The 20,743-nt window shown below is 43.6% G+C and overlaps 1 protein-coding gene across 1 annotated transcript in view; it reads right to left on the bottom strand.

The window, feature by feature from the left end:
- Window positions 1-15,110: 15,110 nt before the first annotated feature.
- The window catches only part of GUCY2C (guanylate cyclase 2C), a 686,038-nt gene continuing 680,405 nt past the window's right edge, over window positions 15,111-20,743 (bottom strand). The window contains 1 exon segment of the mRNA XM_075320892.1: window positions 15,111-15,638. Within this exon segment, the coding sequence (XP_075177007.1) occupies window positions 15,464-15,638 (175 nt within the window). The 3' untranslated portion in view covers window positions 15,111-15,463.

The raw sequence follows: 20,743 nt of genomic DNA on the forward strand, positions 1-20,743 counted from the left end.
AAACCACTGCTAAGGACAGGCAACAAGCAAAAGAGACTTGTTTGGGCTAAAGAACACAAGGAATGGACATTAGACCAGTGGAAATATGTGCTTTGGTCTGATGAGTCCAAATTTGAGATCTTTGGATCCAACCACCGTATCTTTTTGCCAAAAGGTGAACGGATGGACTCTACATGCCTGGTTCCCACCGTGAATCATGGAGGAGGAAGTGTGATGGTGTGGGGGTGCTTTGCTGGTGACATTGTTGGGGATTTATTAAAAATTGAAGGCATACTGAACCAGCATGGCTACCACAGCATCTTGCAGTGGCATGCTATTACATCCAGTTTGCATTTAGTTGGACCATCATTTATTTTTCAACAGGACATTGACCCCAAACATACCTCCAGGCTGTGTAAGGGCTATTTGACTAAGAAGGAGAGTAATGGGGTGCTACACCAGATGACCGGTCTCTACAGTCACCAGACCTGAACCCAATAGAGATGGTTTGGGGTGAGCTGGACCGCAGAGTGAAGGCAAAAGGGCCAATAAGTGCTAAGCATCTCTGGGAACTCCTTCAAGACTGTTGGAAGACCATTTCCGGTGACTACCTCTTGAAGCTCATCAAGAGAATGCCAAGAGTGTGCAAAGCAGTAATAAAAGCAAAAGGTGGCTACTTTGAAGAACCTAGAATATAAGACATATTATCAGTTGTTTCACACTTTTTTTGTTAAGTATTTCATTCCACATGTGTTAATTCATAGTTTATGCCTTCAATGTGAATCTACAATTTTCAATCATGAAAATAAAGAAAACTCTTTAAATGAGAAGGTGTGTCCAAATTTTTGGTCTGTACTGTATATACTGCATATTCAGTGATTTTCCTTAATACAATATACCAGCACATGTAACTTATAGATGTCTGCTGCATCTAGTCCAACGCCCAACTAATGAATACCATATGGAAGACAGATGGAATTTGGACTGACCAATCCAGCAGAGACTATGCAAATTCCTATATGTCCTGAGCCCAACCTCCCATAGTTGATTGGACTATACTTTTGTCTACACCCTTTACTTCCTAGTTCTATAAAAGCTTTGTCTGGAAATAAAGAATTGAGTTGTTTGCGCCAGTCGTGAGAGAGAGAGTCATAATTGATCTAATCAATTATTATCTTCCTCGTGTGCACACACGACATTCTAGATAATTTGAAATCAGCAATTAGACCTTAAGAGACCCTTTGTAGTCTCATCCCAACATCTATATATATATATATATATATATATATATATATGTATATATATATATATATATATGCTCTGCCTCCCTTAGGACGCTATATCAATATGTTCCTGGATTTCATTTTCTTTATTTTACTCACTTATGTAGTGATATAAAGGGTTCCACTTGCGCACAACTTCCGATGCGAGAGCATCGGAAGCAATATGCTAATAACCCTCTGCTGCGGGTGTCAGCCGAGGGTCATGCGACTGTGATGTGATCTTGCAATCGTATCACAGTTGCGGAGAAGAGGGAGGGAACACTTTGTCCCCATCTCTGCTAACTGTCTCTTTGTATATCGCACTGCACTCGGATTATATGCGAGTGCAGTGCGATGTTTCACACACTCCCATAGACTTGTATGGGATGTATGAGCCAAGACTTGCTGCCAAACGCAACATGCTGTGATTCATTCTGCATGCCGCTATGGCATGAGAAATCAATCGCAGATGGACACTGCCCCCATGGTTTTGCACTAGAGTGAGAGCCATCTGATGTTTTATCGGATTGCACACGTCTGTGCAAAACACAAGTGGAACTGAGGCCTTATAGTGATGGGCAAATAGTAACTATTTGTAACAAATCCCAAAGTATTATTCTGGTATTCATCATGAATAGTGAACATAACGCAATTAACGATTACGATTAAACATAACGATTACTGGAATAGTACTTGGTAAGCATTATAAAAACACGAATAGTTACTATTCGCCCATAGGGTGGAGGGAATAGAATCCAGCAGCACTTTTTTTTTTTTTTTTTCCTGTATGAAGGAGTAACAGGGTGCATTTGTATATATTGTGTCTCATTTGACTGTTATATGTCTAAGACTAAGGGCCGCCAAGGCCAGAAACGCGTAAGACTTTTTTTATTACCCCCTGGATGTTCATCTAACCTATGTGGTTTTTAGTTTTTTTCTGAAATAAAAGTGGAACTTTAATTATTTACCTCGGACGTGCTGCTGGATTCTATTCCCTCCACTCTGTTGCTACTCCCTCCTGAACACGGAGTCTACCTCCTTGCACCGTCTCGAGCTGTGGAACCAAGGACATTCATTCGGGTGAGCTGAAAAAATCTCTTTTTACTATTCGCCCATGTCTATTTATTTATTCCACATTGCTTTACAGACATGATCATCACTGTACCCATTGGGGCTCAAATTTTAAATTTCCTATTAGTATGTCTTTGGAGTGTGGGAGGAAACCGGAGAACCAAGAGGGAACCCCCACAAACATGGGAAGAACATTCAAACTCCTTGCAGTTGTTGTTCTTGGTGGGATTTTAACCCAGGACCCCAGTGCCTCAAGACTGTAGTGTTAACCACTGAGCCACCATGCTCTACTAAATAAAATAGTATGTGACAAACAGCCTCTAAGATATGCTTTAAGTGTATCCCAAAATAAATTAATGTCATGGGGAGTTTCATGTACAGCTATGAATCAATACAGTTGTCAGCCAAAAGTGATTGTTCCCAGGGAGGCTTAAGGTACTGTCACACATAACGAGATCGCTAGCGAGATCGCAGCTGAGTCACCGTTTTGGTGACGCAGTTGCGATCCCGTTAGCGATCTCGTTATGTGTGACACTTACCAGCGATCAGGCCCCTGCTGTGAGATCTCTAGTCGTTGCAGAATGGTCCAGGTCATTTTCTTCAAAGGCGATGTCCTGCTGGGCAGGACACATCGCTGTGTTTGACACTGTGTAACAGGATAACAATGACTGCTGAGATCGTTATACAGATCGCTACTGCGATCTGTATTGTTCTGCATCGCTGGTAAGATCTCACTGTGTGACATCTCACCTGCGACCTCCCAGCGACTTACCTGCGATCCCTATCAGGTCGCATCGTTTTTGGGATCGCAGGTAAGTCGTTATGTGTGAAGGTACCTTTATGCTCTATTTGATTCATTAGGGGCATTAGTATTACCGGGTGATTGTATTAAATCCCTCTGCGTCCGTGCTCCACCTTATCCACCCATTTTACCACAGCAATCTATCCTGGATAAAAGATACCTATATAAAGAGTGCCAATTGAATTCTAAAGTATCAGGATGGGAAACTTACCATAAGCGCACCCATCCATTACCCTCCATATACTGTATGTCGACAAAGTGGTAGAAGGGGGTCTAGTCACAGAGGTTGTTCCTCTCAATTTAAATCTGTCCAAATTATCATTCATAACCAAATTAAAGTCTCCAATACGTATAATGTGAGCATCTGAGTAGCTTAAAGAGAAGCTCATTGCTAGTTTCTAAATGTAATGGGGAAGGGTTATATAAACACATTAATACATACTCTTTAGAATTTATTACTGCATATGTAGAAACAAAATTGCTTTTCGGATCTCTGCATGTATCCTTAGCTTCACACCTAACCAATTTTCTATACTAGCCATGAGACTTCTCTAGAATAGCTAGTGTGGAAAGAGTATGCGGACAATTTTATCCAGGGTCTCTTCAACCACCTAGCTGAGTGTATGGTGCGACTTGTCTCCACTAGGCCCAATATATGTGGTTGCCACTTCTTAACCTGTGAAAATACCTTTACCCTCTTACCAGGGATTCTGAGTCCCCTACGTTCCAAGACATATTTTATAATTGGGAAGCCATATATCTGTAGAAAATCTAAATAAGATAAAAAGGAAATACCACTTCACCAAGCATGAAAACATGATCATAAAAAACGGTATAACTGTGTCTTCCACAAAAAGTGACTTTTCCAATCAGAGTAAGGACAAAGGAGAGTGGAACAAACTAGAGTCTTGGTAGCAAGCAACAAACAGATCTTAACTATGGAAAGAAAAGAAGGTTGATACCGCATAAAGTTTGCTATTTCGGGGATACCCACACTAAACATAGTGTAAGGTAAAGTTCTTACCTACAATGTGGGAAACCAGAGCTCCTATTGTTGAGAACTAAGTCCGGTTTCCCTTTTTTCCCTTATATCGGTTAATGAATGAAAGAATGGGATGTATTGTGGTGAGATAGATTAGTGTTTCTCTCATCTTAGAGTAGAATGAAGCTGTAACCAATCTAACGCTTCACTGGGTTTGGAGAAGAAAGTTGTGGATCATTCATATATGATGCAGAGGAGAGCCAGATAAAGCATAGAAAAAAAATGTTGTGATCTTTAAATTTGTTGTTGGCATCCACGAACTGGACTTTCTATTTTTGAATATCCATCAAGAAATCTGGAAATATGGAGACTGTTGCATTGTCACAGTTAAGAGGGCCAGGCACAATGCAACATCTTTGTCCTTGCAACTCAAAAGACACTCTAGAACGGCATAGGAGGGGCTCCTGGAGGTGGGGGGATTAGCCACGATTCTATGGGTCCTCTCAACCGCGAACATGGGGGAGAATACATTTCCCAAATTAGATTTAAGCCCTGTTTCAATAAATTGTTCAGGGATTTGATCCACAGCTCTTTCTGGTAGGCCTATAACCCTAATATTATTGTGGCAAAGTCAGTTCTCAATATCATCCTTTTTTGACACCATATATCACCTGACCCAACCACCTGGTTTAGTTTGATCACTATAAGGGAAAGTTTGTACTCCAATTAGGATACTTTGGATCCCACTTAAAGCTTGAATAACTTGATGTAGAAGTCCCATGTCCAATTTTCCCTGTCAGTGAGCACTTACGAACAGAGATAGCCTGTAGCAACTGCTCTGAGACCTAGTGTAAAGTTGGGTCTTGCTGCCCCTCCTCATCTCATCCTCCAACATTTATTTGGGAGTTTTTGTGGATGAAGCTCCACTCCTCAATGTTAGAGTGTTGTCCATCAGGTCACCCCTAGTAAATTCCTTGAGCTTATCCACTGCAATACCTCTTTTATTTCTGCTCATCCTATCAAAAACTTGAGCATAACATGGAAGAGAATATATGGTAGAGTCTTCAGCGGCTGGGCCCAGAAGATGGAGACTCCCCCAACAATTTTGCTCGGCACCATTCCCATGGATTGCGGAGAGTGAGATCAGTCAAAACAATAATATGGAGCCATTTCTAGCCAAGGACGGCTGCATGCCTGTAGCGCCTGCAGATGGCGTAGATGGTCAGACTGGGTAACTCAAATTACCACAGAGGCAAAGAAGGGGTGGCCAGGAGGTCTGCAGTTGTGGAAGGAGGATCCCAGAGTTCGAGATCCATGGCAACAGTTAGCAACCAAGCTCTACCATTCCTAGTGACGATCGCAGCAACCACCCCCAAGCAGGCCTGTGGCGGAGGAGAGAGGAAACGGCAACTGCAGTCATCATGGTCAATGAAGGATCCAGGACCTGGCCGAGGAACATCAGATCCGGTGTTACCCCTGAAACCCTGGTGACCTCTGAGCACACAAACCTTGAGTGAGTTCCCTACCAAAGTACCCCCACCCTGATATCATGTGGCCGACAAGCCTCTGGCCTTGCATCATACAAAACTTAAGTGGGTGGCCCAGGTTATCAAGGGGAAGAAGAAGCAGGAGGCTTGGGTCCGGACTCAGCACGCCCAGGTAACAGTGCAGTCTGCGGCTGTGTTACCCACAGGTTGATCTGTCACCTTGACCACAAGCGAGGCTTCGGCTTCATCCAGGAGGAGGTGACTAATACCAAAGTGTACGTTAATGCTGGGTAGATATATAAGGGTTCTTCTCTAACCTAGGGAGATCAGGTCTACTTCATCAATGAGGATAGACCCCAGCAATAATACGTGGTTGTGATCATGAACGCAATGGCTGAGTGAGCAATTTAGGAGGTGTTGCAGCCTGAAGAGTCCTCAAAGAAGGATGATGCCCTGACGGTGTTGACCCTATGAACCCACCATCCTAGTGGGGAAATGGAAGCCAGTTTCCCCAGTAAGGTGCTGCAGTCCCGAGCCGGGGCCCCAGAAGTGGCAAGACCCCGGCAGTGGTGAACGTTATCCAGGGAACCCACTCAGCCATATATGTTAAAGTGGCCAATTCCAAGGCCAACTGGGTGAAAGATCGGCCACAATGTGCATGGAAGGAAAAGTGACAAGATAACACTGTAAACTGCCCCAGTTGTGCTTGTTTTACCAATGCTTACGGGACTGGTTACCATTCCGTAGGGGGGGGCGAAGGGTCAGGATATCCGGCCCCTGAATTTGGTTCTGAGCGGCCGAGGTTTTTTTGTTTCTCTATCCCCAGTTATTTTGCGCATGTTGTGTGCCGCCCCGGCGCAGACCGGGGTGCTTGGATCCGAGGTGGTCGTGGCTCAAGGGGTCCAGACCCGGGCTCGGCTAACACTCTGATCCTTGAAAGGGAATATTTACAGGGGAGAAGTTCGTGATGCCACCTGCGGGTTGCGGTAATGGGAGTAGCACCGCTGCTGGAAGGAGTACCGGGGCAGATGGTGTGGGGCAACAAGGTGTCAGTCCCTCCGCAGGTAGGGAAGGCCCCGGCCTCTGCGGTTTTTGGTGGATGCTGGGGAGCGCAGGGTGCAGGAAAACAGAGTACTCACTCTGAGTAGTCGTGGTGCAGGATAAGGATTATAAAGCAGACACTCACACTGAAGATAAACCAAAGTCTCTGTGCATCACAGTCGCTACAGGGGAGCCCGTTCAGGTGTCCGCTTCTACCGGTATCACTTGATAGTCCGGACCCTGCCTCTGTGCACAATTTTAGTTGTCTGTTGTGGCCCCTTGGCATGAAGCTGTTGGGGCCCCACTACCTGTGTGTAGGGCAGCTGTGCTCTTGATGGCTGGCACTTGGGATTTCAGTTTGGCTGTTTTATATGGAGAACCCTAACCCCCACTTTGTGCTGATGCCTTTAATCTCTGAGCTCTTAGGAGAGTTCATGAAGATACTCTCCCTCCCAGGTCGGGACGGACGAACCTGCTCCTGACCTAGGGTCCTGTACCTCGGTGTGCTCGGTACCGGTCAGTTCTTTTGAGGTTCTGATGCCAACAGTCCTCCTAGACTTTGTCCATTGCACCCTTTCCAATGTCACTGCCACCGGTCCCCGACTCCTGTGGTCCCGGAACACCATCTGCGACCCAACCTTGGACTCGCTCCCTGGGAGCTACTACTCCCAGCTCCTCACTCTTTGAGGGCTACTCTAAACTGACTTCCTCCCTCCCACCAGTCTGCCTGACCCCTAGGTGGGTGGCCCTACTCCAGCTTGACTATCCCACTGGTGTCTCTGACAGGTTTGATGTGAGGTGTGGTTGTGATTTGTAGTGCTGATGGTGTGACACCAGTTATTGGGAACCTGGAACCATGGGGGTTGGGTCCTGCACCCTGGGGAACAGGATGCAGTTCCCTGTAGCACCCTGATATAGTCAGGGGCGCTACAGTTGCACTATCTTCTGCTGAAAAGGAGAGCTCTGAGTGGTAAAGAGAATTTCCTGACCTCTTCTGTGCCCTTGGTCCACAAACACTGCCCTTACCCCCAGACCTTGGCCTTGCTCCATGGACCCTACCTGGAGCTCTTAGACTAAGTTGTACAACAATGGACTGGTATACGCAATTAGGTGAGGGGGGGGAACGAATAACAATTGCATATGTTAATATAATATATAATGCTGCTAGATGGGTGCAGGTTCCAGGTACAGTAGTGCAGGACTGTCACCAAGGGCACCACTTAGTGGTTGGGCTAGGATAGCAGCAGGATGGATGAGGCAGAGTTAAAGGGGAAGTGAAAGATGCAGGAAAGAGGACAGTTCGGAGGTCTCAAGAGGAGCCAGAACAGAATAGAGTTTATGTGTGAGAAGACATGGCCTCAGTGCAAGGGCCAGTCAGGAAACCCTAAGGTAATCTCAAGGTGTACAAAGCCTACGGCTCACCCTGATGGGCTAAGAGAGTAGTCTGGCTAGAGATCCGTGGGGCTCAAAATTGGACGAATGAGGATGGAGCCAGGGGGAAGGAGACACAAACCCTGGACTTTGAGGATGAGATTCAAGATAGTGGAGGGGAACAGGTTGAGGAGTAGTACCCCAAACTGAGAGGAAAGAAGGAAAAAAAGCCATGTCTGTCATAATCGTGTGAAGAATAAAAGTGAACATTGCTAAGCGAGCTCTGGTGTTGCATGTGTTTTTATCTGTCTACGACTATTGCCAGCTAGGTGATGGACATCGGCCTGAAGAAACCAGTAAGTGTAATGCACCCTACCCAAAGTCATATCTGCACAGAGTTTCCTTGGAGAAAAAGTGCGACACCTGTGCGGCCTGGGGTCAGCACTTTGCTTCAACCACACTGCCCCACAGTGTCTCCTATACCTCGGGTCTGCGTAGGGTATGTGATTAGAGTTTGCATGACCCAAGGCACCAAGTGTGCATAGGATAATAACTATGGCAGGTAAGGTGTAACTGCTCAGAACCAATGTCCCTGTGTCCGGGAAATGGCACCTGTTCATTTTATGAGGGATGGATCTCCAGGATTAATTGACCCATGGCTTCCACCCTTTATACTTTAGGTCCGAAAGCAGTGTCACTAGCCACCATCTGATTACTGTACAGCAGACTCACAATTCATGTATTAGAAAGATAGGGGCAGCAGCTGTAGCAACCTGATGGAGCTAGGACCCAGCAGTAGTCTCTCAGCCCAGCAGGTCTTCATCAGGGTTAATGGAGGGTGTATAACAGGCATGTAAGTGGAACTGCATAGGGTATGGCAGCATGGGGCCAGCGTTACTGCCTCTGACAAAATGGTGTATTAACAAAACAATCACTGATCTCGGGGAGACCAGCCAGAGAAAACACTGCCGGCTGCCAGCGAGGGCACTCAACACAGTGAAATCGTAGGTGCATTGCCCCCTGGGAAGTATGCAAATCAAAAAGTTCCGTGGAGCCTCTGTTAGGAGTCTCGACACAGAAAAATAGCCAGATATCCCTCTGGGAAGGACCTAGCCAACGAGTGGCTCTTTTTAGGAGACCACCATAACCACCATATTAAGTGGCCCTTTTAGTCAATATCCTGCTCTTGACGAGTTTAAAGATATGACAAGGGAAATACCGGGCCTTGGTATTTCCCTTGTCATATCTTTAAACTCGTCAAGAGCTGGATATTGACTAAAACAGCCACTTAATATGGTGGTTATGGTGGTCTCCTAAAAAGAGCCACTCCTTGCCTAGGTCCTTCCTGGAGGGATATCTGGCTATTTTTCCGTGTTAAGACTCCTAACAGAGGCTCCACGGACCTTTTTGATTTGCAAAATGGTGTATTGTCACAGATGTGTCTGGACCTTCAGGTACTGCTGCTGGGACCAGGTGCAGAAGGGCCTGGCGATTGTCCAGACATTAATGGACGCTGTCCCTTTAAGGGCTGGATTTAGTTTTTTTTTCTGTTTCCTTGCCAGGTTTTAGGAGCCTTTCCTCCAGCTGGTAATTAAGGGCCTTTATACCTTGGGGCCTCTCACTCCTCCAGTGTGGGTTATACTCTTCACTTGGAGACGTTGCTTGCTCAGGAGTGCATGTGGATTCAGACTACTGTTGCTGTAGATTCTGAATAATCCCTCTCAAGATAAATTGTTGTTTTTCCTTTTTCCCTTTTTGCTGGTTATTTTCTTGTTTGTTTTTCCCTCTGTGGTTTGGTGGGTGGTGGGATTTAGTCCTAGGGTCTGGCTAGGAGACAGGGGCACGTTGGCGGGCCACACCTCCTAACCCTTATAGGTACCTGTGGTTTGAGGGCAAGCGCAGGGCTCCTCAGTGTCAGCGTCAGTGCAGGTGCCCCTGGTTTTCCCCACCTCTTTGTGTTTCAGTCTCCCTTATTCCCTGGAGTCCACTTGCTGGGTGTCTCTCCCCACACCCAGTGTGACATGTATGGGTACCTTTCATTTATGTCCAGATTATCAGTGAACTTATATTGCAAGAGTTGGGGGTTTGTTTACACGCGTCATCTTTTTTTTACCACAAAGATGCATCGTTTTTGCCCCCAAAAAATACACCAAAAATGCACCCCAGCAAAAACGCAATGGCTTTTTGATGTGTTTTTACCGCATTTTGCCCAAAGCGTTTTTTAAGTCAAATCTATTGACTGGAAGGGCTCAAAAACGCTGGAAAAATGCAAAAAGAATTGACATGCTGCATCTTCAATAACGCAGCCAAGATGCAGCCAACAAAAGATGCCCAGTGTGAACAGCAAAATCAAAATCTCATAGACTTTGCTGGGAGAAGAAAATGCATGCATTTTGGTACATCTTTGTGACCTCAAAAATGCACCAAAAATGTAGCAAAAGATCCCCTGTGTAAACTTAGCCTTGCACAGATGGAGCCTGCAGCAGAAGCAGAGTGGCTCTAGGACCCGGTGATTACCTTGCAGCCAAGCAGATCCTCATCAATGAAGATTTGGGTGTTATGGGACCTGCTTTCACACTCTCCTCCTCACTCCCCACCTCCGGGATGAAGCTTCAAGATGGCCGCCGCTGCTCTTTCACATGTGTACAGCCAGGGCTCCACGATGCACAGCGGGTCAGTAGTTCAGTACTGACAGCCCCCTTGTTGCCCAGATCCCCCAGGTGATTTCCAGGTCAAGTCGAGGGCAAGGGGGAGGGAAAAACCGGCAGGATGGCAGTCAGGATAGTAAGAGCTCTATTTCAGCACTTCTGTTCATCACCTGAGCGTTACCACGCTCCAACCTATTTTTTTCAATTAACCTATTTTTAATGGAAAATATTGCATGTTCCACAAAAATTTTGCAAAAAATTGCTTTTATATATATAAATATATAAAATTATTCCAAGGAAAACTGGAGTACATTTGCACAAAAACGTTGCTACTTTTTAAAAAGTCGTAATGAATTAATTAATGAATCAGCTAAAATCGTCTGGAAAGCTACAATGAAGAGCATAAGGAAAAACTTGCAAATACATAAAATAGACTTTATGAAGATGTAATTAAAAAATAATAAAGCACAAATGAAAAACAGGCTTAAAACACACAAAAAAATAAATTTAAAAAGGGCAAATGCAATAATCAACTGGACCCTGAGGACTCGATTCTTCAACTGCATTTTTTTTAACCTTCTTTTTATTAGTTTTTAATAACAAAAACAGATAATCAATAATCATATAATACAATACATTATGATTATGTTAAACTACAAAATTACAGATAATGTATCTCCTCGAATCATTCAACTGCATTTTTAAGTTACTTTTTTGTCTTGTGATATTATCAGTTTTTTTGTCCAAATTGTTCAAAGTGGTTCATGTTTTTTTTGTTTTTACCCTTTATTATTGTGTTCAAAATTTTTTGTTAACCTTTAATACAACAATTTGCTTGGAAATTCTGACACATGTCAGTAGTTTAAAGAATAAAACAATAATTTACATTTTACTCAACAATATACCTATAAAGAGAAAAATCTGAAAAACCGACAATTTTGCAGTGGTCTCTTAATTTTTGCCAGAGCTGTATATATATATATATATATATATATATATATATATATATAAATAAACACAGGTCGCATAAAGATAAACTTTAAAAAGGTGCAAATGAAAGGTCAAATTAAGCACAAACAAAAAGCAGGTTAAAAACACCAAACACTAGACAAAACAAGGCACAAAGATGAATTAGAGCCTACAGTATATCACAAAAGTGAGTGCACCACTTACATTCTTGTGGATATTTTATTTTATCTTTTCATGGGACAACACTGAAGATATAACACTTTTATACAATGTGAAGTAGTCAGTGTACAGCTTGTATAACAGTGTAAATTTGGTGTGCCTGCTAAATAACTCAACCCCCAGCCATTAATGCCTAAACCACTGGTGACAAAGGTGTGTACACCCCTAAAAGAAATGGCCGAATTGTGCCAATTAGCCATTTTCAGAACCTCATGTCATATGATTCATTAGTGTTACAAGGTCTCAGGTGTGAATGGGGAGCAGATGTGTTACATTTGGTGTTATCACTTACATACTCTCTCAAACTGGTAACTGGAAGTTCGACATGGTACCTCATGGCAAAGACTTATCTGAGAATCTGAAATAAAGAATTGTTGTTCTACATACAGTAAAGATGGCCTAGGTTATAAGAAGATTGCCAACACCCTGAAACTGAGCTTCAGCACTGTGGCTAGTACCATACTTTGGTTTAACAAGCCAAGTTCCACTCAGAACAGGCTTTTCCATAGTCAACCAAAAAAATTGAGAACACATGCTCAGTGTAATGTCCGGAGGCTGTCTTTTCAAAAGCGTATGAGTGCTGCCAACATTGCTGGCCATAATACCAACTAAAACCTCATATTTTTTTGGATGGGATGCAACAAGACCCCTTTCTGTAAGGCCTTGCATATTAGAGTTCCTGTCCCTGTAAGGTGCACAGATGGAGTACGGCTTGGCAGCCCGCTTGATCTAATAGTATGGGCGTCACCTAATAGGCAGTGGGCTTGTGACTGTGCATCTGCATGTGTGAACAGCGCTCTATGCAAGCCATCAGTGTGCAGTTTTATCATCCAGCAATCGCCCCTTCCATTTATTGAAAGTGTGTGCGTGATTTGCTCTTCTTGCACCTGTGATGCCTCCACTTAGTGGGGGTTTAGCTGCATCCTGCTAGAGTACTAGTTTTTGGCCTGGGCGATGTACAACTGCTGCTCTTCTTTGATGTAAGTAATGCTTAATTTTGGAGGATATTTATTCCTCTTTTTGTTACTATTTTTTAACATTGCTGCAGAGGTTAAATTGGTGGGGAGTCAGTCTGTCAGTGCTTAAACTATACTCTACACAGTGCATTAAAATTGCTTTGCATGGCTGTCATCCCTGAAGGAAGCTTCTTCCAAAGATGATGCACAAGAAATCCATTAAACAGTTAACTGAAGATAAGCAGACCAGGGACATGGATTACTGGAACCATGTCCTGTGGTCTGATGAAACCAAGATAATTTGATATTTGGTTCAGATGGTGTCAAGCGTTTGTGGCTGCAACTAGGTGAAGAGGACAAAGACAAGTCTGTCTTGCCTACAGACAAGCATGGTGGTGGGAGTATCATGGTTTGAGGATGCATGAGTGCTGATGGCTGTGGGGAGCTACAGTTTATTGAGGGAACCATGAATGCTAACACGACAAAGTGAACCAGAGCCTTATCCCATCCCTTCAGAAACTGTGCCGAAGGGCAATATTTCAACATTATAACAACCCCGAACACACCTCCAAGATGACCACTGCTCTGCTAAAGAAACTGAGGGTAAAGGTGCTGGACTGATCAGTAATGTCTTAAGGTCCAAACCCTATTAACTAACAACAGGGAGAAGTAAGGAAACTGGTCCTGCACCACCACACTGCGCCTCGCACTGATGCCAAGAGGGAGGAGGTTAGTTCAGGTTGCTCCACATAGATCACTGGCCGTGGGTGCTCATTGGTAAAAGAAATCAAATTCTCAAGAAGCCATCAAGGAAGTAGGGAAACAACGGCACATACCATCAGGTTCCAGAAGACAAAGTTCTTTATTAATTCCAAAGGTGCAGGTAAAAAGCAGGAGGAGAGCTAGATTCAGGTCCCCTCAGGACGACGGCCGTTTCGTGCTGAACAGCACTTCTACGGGTCTACTTCCTTGATGGCTAAACCTTATTAAGCATCTGTCATAATGGAGAAGTGGAAAAGGATTTCAGTGGCTTCTGTGAAGCTCTAGTGAACCCAATGCCCAAGAGAGTTAAGGCTGTGCTTAAAAATAATGGTGGCCACACAAAATACTGACACTTTGGGCACAATTTGGCCATTTTCACTAATGGTTGTACTCACTTTTGTTGCCAGCAGTATACATTGTTTCAAAGTGTTATATCTTCAGAATTGTCTCATAAAAAGATAGAATAAAATATTTACAAAAATAAGTGATATACTGTATATGTTTCCGGTAATATAAGAATATCTTATTTTTATCAACGTAGACTTTTATTAATTTGACACCAAATTAAATTGATACGATTTTGACATAGTAAAACCTCAGCTTGAACATTTTTAGCAGAAGGCATGCCTCTATTTACCGTATTTTTCGGACTATAAGACGCACTTTTTTTCCCCCAAATGTTGAGGGAAAGTTGGGGGTGCGTCTTATGGTCTGACTATAGGGCTGCGGCCGGGAATGAGGGTACTGCGGTGGAGCGGGTCATCGGCGACACGAGCAGGCTGTAGCAGCCTTGCCGTGACCACGTGGGCCCATTCATTACATATGCACGCCCATCCTCCCGCCCATCTCTCAGCGCTGAAGCCATCACTGACAGGTGGGTGGGGGGTGCGCGCATAATTAACAGCCGGCCGTGATCACCCCTGGCAACTACAGCCTGGAGTGATCATGTGCGGCTGTATTCACTGCCCCCCGCACATCATCATCAGCGCGGGGGGCAGTGAATAAGTACGGCATACTCACCGGACACTTCCGTGCAGCACCGCAATCTCCTCAAGTCTGCCAGTCAGCTGATCTGTGTAGAAAGCAGTGAGCACAGCGATGACGTCATCGCTGTGCGCCGCTAGTCACGCAGGTCAGCTGACCGGCAGACTGGAGGAGATCGCGTGCTGCACGGAAGTGACCGGTGATGGCTCCACGCTGGTAAGCGGTGCTGCTGCCGCCACAGACTGGAGGACGAGTGACGCTGCACGGCCGTGACCGGTGATGGCTCCACACAGGTAAGCGGTGCTGCTGCCGCCACAGACAGGGGAAGGAGCAATGCTGCATGGAGCGAGGAAAGGTGAGTATAAATGTTTATTGTTTTTTGTGTGATACAGGATACATGCGATTTAGGAGCATGGGGCCATATAGGAGCACGGGGCCATATAGGAGCACGGGGCCATATAGGAGCACGGGGCTATATAGGAGCATGGGGTAATATAGCAGGATGAGGGTATATTGCAGCATGGGGCCATATAGCAGGATGGCAGCACGGGGCCATATAGGAGCACGGGGCCATATAGGAGCACGGGGCCATATAGCAGAATGAGTGTATATTGCAGCATGGGGCCATATAGCAGGATGGCAGTATATAGCAGGATGGGGGTATATTCCAGGATGAGGGCATAAAGCAGGATGGGGGTATATAGCAGGATGAGGGCATCTACCAGGATGGGGTACCTTAGCAGAGAATTTGGGGACATTACCCCCATAATAGTGTCAGCAGCAGATCCTCGCCCCATAACAGTGTGTCATGACCACATTTTTTGCTTAAAATTTTTTTTCCCTATTTTCTTCCTCTAAAACCAGGGTGCGTCTTATGGTCCGGTGCGTCTTATAGTCCGAAAAATACGGTAGTTATTGTAAGTCCTTTTATTACAGGTAAGTGCTGGGTGGACCACTTGTGTTTATCTGTAGGTATTCCAAAGTACCACTTCTATAGCTGGCAACACGGGTCAGTGGTCTAACTTCATAACCATCTTCTTCTCTCTTTTTCAAAGACCCTACAATCATATCCGCAAAATCTGACTGTAGACGCTGCTGATTTTCCCTGTTTGATATAAAAAAATTACAAGTTATGAAAATAGTTGGCAAAGCACATTTTTTAACAATTATCTTTTACTTTTAAAATAGCGATAATAAAAAATTTATCTGTATATTACAACAAATATGACATTATATTTCAAATTATAATAAAAAATGGGAAATCTCAAACTTAAAAAAAAGACATTGCACCTCTGCAAAATCTTCAGAAAGAACACTTGTCTGAAAAATTATGTGATATCTGAATAATCATAGGGATTGTATAAATTGGTACGACTACTGGGTGCAAAACCTGATTCAAAATCGCATGAAAAGATGGCAGCCAACCAAAGCATTTTAAAACTTATGCTTCGTTGATGAAAAACAGGTTTTAAAAGTGGCTCAGAAAATGAAGAGGTGTCATACACAGCAAGAAAAGCAATATAAAAAGTTAATACTATGTCCAACTGCAATGAAATTTAAAAAGCCCAGGAACCTGTAGGCACAACAAAAAACAATATGTAATGCTACGAGGGGCTGCTGATAAGTCTTTGGCTTTACCGAGAAAGAAATGAGATAGGATGATGAAACTTTACATTTATTCCACATACTCTCCACTGATGTCAACACACTTCTTACATCGGTATTCCAAGTTCTGTAAGCCTAGCAAAAAGAAGGATTTCTGTTGTACCTCAAACCAGGCATCCGTAGCAGCCTTGGCATCACAAATAGTGTGAAATTTGGCAACCTTGAGGTGTTTCTTCAGGTTTGGAAACAGATGATAGTCAGAGAGAGTTAGATTTGGTGAATAAGGTGAGTGGTCAACCAGCTGGAAGCCCAGCTCTGCCAGTTTTACCGTGGTCGCTTGTGCAGTGTGAGCGGAGGTGTTGTCTTGCAGGAAAAAGATTCCTTTGGACAGCTTGCTGCACCTTTTGGCCTTCAGAGCTGCCTTCAATTGGTCCAAAGTTTTATGTAATACCTTGCATCGATGGTGGAACCCTTTTGAAAGTAGTCCACTAGCAGCACGCCTTCCTTATCCCAGAATACAGATGCCATCACCATCATGCTGATTTTTGCACCCTGAACTTCTTTGGACGAGGAGAACCACTGTGCCTCCACTCTTTTGACTCCTTGTTTTCAGGGTCATACAAATAAATCCAGGTCTCATCCATAGTGACCAGTCGATCTAGGAAGTTCTTATTAGTCTGGAAACGCTGACAAATGGAGCGGAAAGTTTTCACTTGCATGCTTCTCTGATCTGTTGTCAAACATTTGAGGTCCCACTTTGCAGATAGTTTCCTCATATCCAAATTTTCAGGGATAATGACACAAACACATTCATGGGAAATACCCATGATGTCTGCTATTGCTTTAGCCGAAATTCTTCGATTCTCCAGTATAAGGTTGTGCACAGCATCGACGATCTCTGGAACAACAACCACTCTCGGTTGTCCAGGACGTTCCTCATCATTGGTGCTGAAGTGGCCAGTTTAAAATTTGGCAACCCAATTCTTAACTGTGGAATAAGAAGGGCATTGATCCCTCAATGTCTGCGACATGTCACCATGAATATACTTCTCAGACTTTCCTTGCAGAAACAACAATTTTAGCACTAGTCTGCTCTCAGTTGCTGTGAATATCGCATTAGACTCCGTCATTTTGTTTTCCCACATGCGTAGAACACTGTTGCCATAAGCAACAAACACAACATTTTGAAAACCTATATTAGGCTATGTGCCCACGTGTGTGCGCTCTTTACCGCAGCGTAAAGTCACTACATGTCCGCTTCAGAGCGCAACTGAAAAGCTCCGCTCTGAAACTATGGTGACTGCAGAATTCGTACACTCTGGATGCTGCTTCTCCCTATAGACAGAATGGAGACAGCATGCAAAGCGCACGAAAGAATTGATATGTTGCTTTTTAGAACACAGCGATTTGGCAGCATGCAAGTCACTGTGTTCTAAAACGCCACGTGGGCATGGATTATACACAATCTTCATAGATTGTGCAGGGGACGCAGGATGCATGCAGTTACGCTGCAGTGCAATACACAGCGTAACTGCATGTAAATACGCAACGTGGACACATAGCCTTAGACACATAAGGCTTTTTATGTGATGTAACATTCGTTACCATAGAAACAGAAAAAGATCACAAAGCCAAAGACTTATCAGTAGCCCCTCGTAAATGCATGGATTCCATGCCCATGGCTATTCCATTGATTCCAAATGTATCACTGTCTAATTTTTAGACTGCACTAGTCTTAAATTTCCACTTTCTATAACTGTCCAATAGGTGGCACTGGAGTTACAGAAGTATTTCAAATCCGGCACACAAACTGATAGAGGATTCAAGAATTTTTATTAACAAGTAGGGTGATTTGTGAATCAAACAACGTTTTGGTCACTTGACCTTCCTCAGATTCACACTAAAACGTAAAGTGAAAAAACAATAAAGTTTTATTCCATCCTATTCAATCCTCCCTGTTATCCCTGTCTCCCTTATCCCATCCATGATTAGCAAACCTACAGCCCTGTTAGTTGTCCTCCATTTTTGCATCATATGTTTTTGCCTAGTAACATCTTTATGGCAGCAATAGTTTCCTTATCACGTTATGTTCTAGTGTTCCTGCACAGAGAATGCCAGACGCATGCACATTAGCGCCAACCATACGTCCATACAGACGAGCCAGCCGAGTGCCTCATATCCACGCATGCGCAATGGCGCCAACCATTTGCTAACATTGTCTTGCCAACCAAGCATATCACTTCCGGCCAACTTTCCCGGACATGACGCTATCTGAAGACGCACACACCCACACATTCATTAGCGGGACTATTTAAAACCACAAGCCACCACTGCAGGGTGCACGGACATTAGAGACCCAGAGAGGCGATTTTCACATGCAGTGCACTATTCCATGAGCCATACATTACAAGCCTTTAGTGAGTGCAACATTTTTTATACCCCCTTGTTTATGTTGAGTTTATGTGTGGGTGTTGTCATATCCAATGCTGCAAGGAGCTATATACTAACATGTGGTGCCTGATGATCTGTAATTTCATCAATTCCTATTTTTGCCTTTTTTCTTTCTCTGACTGTAGGATGGTTCAGCTTTTGTATACATCAGATACCACAGCATGTTGTTCACTATACCTTGTCCTACCTTGACCGATGCATATTTTTGATTTTTGCTGTTTCTCTTCCTATGTTTCCAATATGGTTGTTCTTCCATTTATCTATTTACAAAAAATCTCTGTTATTTTTTGTATACTATGTGATATTATTTGTGGATTATACTACACTGGGCGGCACGGTGGCTCAGTGGTTAACACTGCAGTCTTGCAGCGCTGGGGTCCTGGGTTCAAATCTCACCAAGGACACCATCTGCAAGGAGTTTGTATGTTCTCCCCATGTCTGCGTGGGTTTCCTCCCACACTCCAAAGACATACAGATAGGGACTCTAGATTATGAGCCCCAATGGGGACAGTGTTGCCAATGTATGTAAAGCGCTGGGGAATTAATAGCGCTATATAAATGAATAAAATAATTATTATTACTATGTATTTTCACCCTTTTGAGGCATTAAGACATTATTTCTTATTGTTTTTTCACTTTACGTTTTAGTGTGAATCTGAGGAAGGTCAAGTGACCGAAACATTGTTTGTTTCACACATCACCCTGCTTGTTAATAAAAAATTTTGAAACCTCTATCATTTTGTTTATCAGAGTGATTCATGAGGGTTGATAAATCTTTTCATTCTCCTTTTCAATTAATCCATGTCATTGAAGCCAGAAGTCACAGAAAACATAGGGCTCAGTTCATCATTGTTACTTTTTCAGCTTTGTTGAGTAATTTGTTTTTGTTTTCTTTTATTTAATTTTTTTAGAATGGGTGACATTTTCACTGTAAGAGTTGTGTCATTCTTTAAGTTGACTTTTTTACTTCTTTTTTCCCCACAACTCTGCTTATCTTGATGTTCTAAGCAGATTCAATAAATGCAACTTTTACCAAATGTCACTTTTTTTTGGTGCATCTCACTCCAGTCGCTACTTGAAGAAAGGTTTCCGGCAGAGTTTTTAATTTGGCTCAAGACACACACTTTTTTAAAGGAGTTGTTTCTTTTTGCTCTAAAAAGTTCCAAAAGAACAGTTAAAATCAGAGATAAAGAGCATTTTTGATGAGGTCACCTAAGGTCAGGTTACCTGCGGTCACAGGTGGAGGACCATGGGAACCTCCAACTCTGACCACAAATAACCTGAGTAACGTTACCGCTTGACGCCAAGACTCAGTCTCTGCCTGAAATTTAAAGCATGTATGCTTGTGTGCTTCAGTAATGTAGCAGAGCTGGAATTGTCATGGGACCTCATGTAGATTACGTTGGATCTGGGTGTTTTGAGGGTTAGTAAATGGGTGAAAGAGTGTTGTTTTGTATTTTCTTTCAAATAAAGGATTTTTTCAGTGTTTGTGTTTCTTTCTTTTTACTTACAGATTAGTAATGGGGGTGCCTCATAGATGCCTCCCATAACTAATGTAGGGCTTAGTGGCTGCTGTAAGCTGTTATTAACGCCTTATTACCCCAATAGCCATTGAACCAGAGCAATTCGAGATGAACTGGGTACATTTCTGGGATTGTTGTATCTAATGGATGTGACAATCCAAGGTGGCTGAAGGCTGCTGTTTTTAGGCTGGGGGGCCCAAAAAGAATGGGTCCTTCCCAGCCTGAGAATACCGGCCTTCAGCTGTCTTCTTTATCATGGCTGGGTATCAAAATTGGAGGGACTGCACACAAGTTTTTTTTAAAATTGATTATTTAAATAAAAAAAAGTCTCATGCAGTCTCTTATTTTGATGTACAGCCAAGATAAGTACATGGCTGGGGCTGCAGCCTGTAGCCGTATGCTTTATCTGTGCTGGGTATCACAATATGGGGAGACCCTAAGCCAATTTTTTAATTAATTTATTTTTACAGCAATATAGACACACACAGGCACCATCTCTAATGGAAAGCAGTCACACACGCTGTCACATAGGGTGGGGGCACATCTGACTGCAAACAATCAGAGATGTGGGGAGTGCCGGTGAGCGGTGGAAGCAGTGCATATGCGTGAGGTTTATGAGCGGCCGTGGAAA

Source organism: Anomaloglossus baeobatrachus, chromosome 8, assembly GCF_048569485.1.
Source record: "Anomaloglossus baeobatrachus isolate aAnoBae1 chromosome 8, aAnoBae1.hap1, whole genome shotgun sequence".
Lineage (NCBI taxonomy): Eukaryota > Metazoa > Chordata > Amphibia > Anura > Aromobatidae > Anomaloglossus > Anomaloglossus baeobatrachus.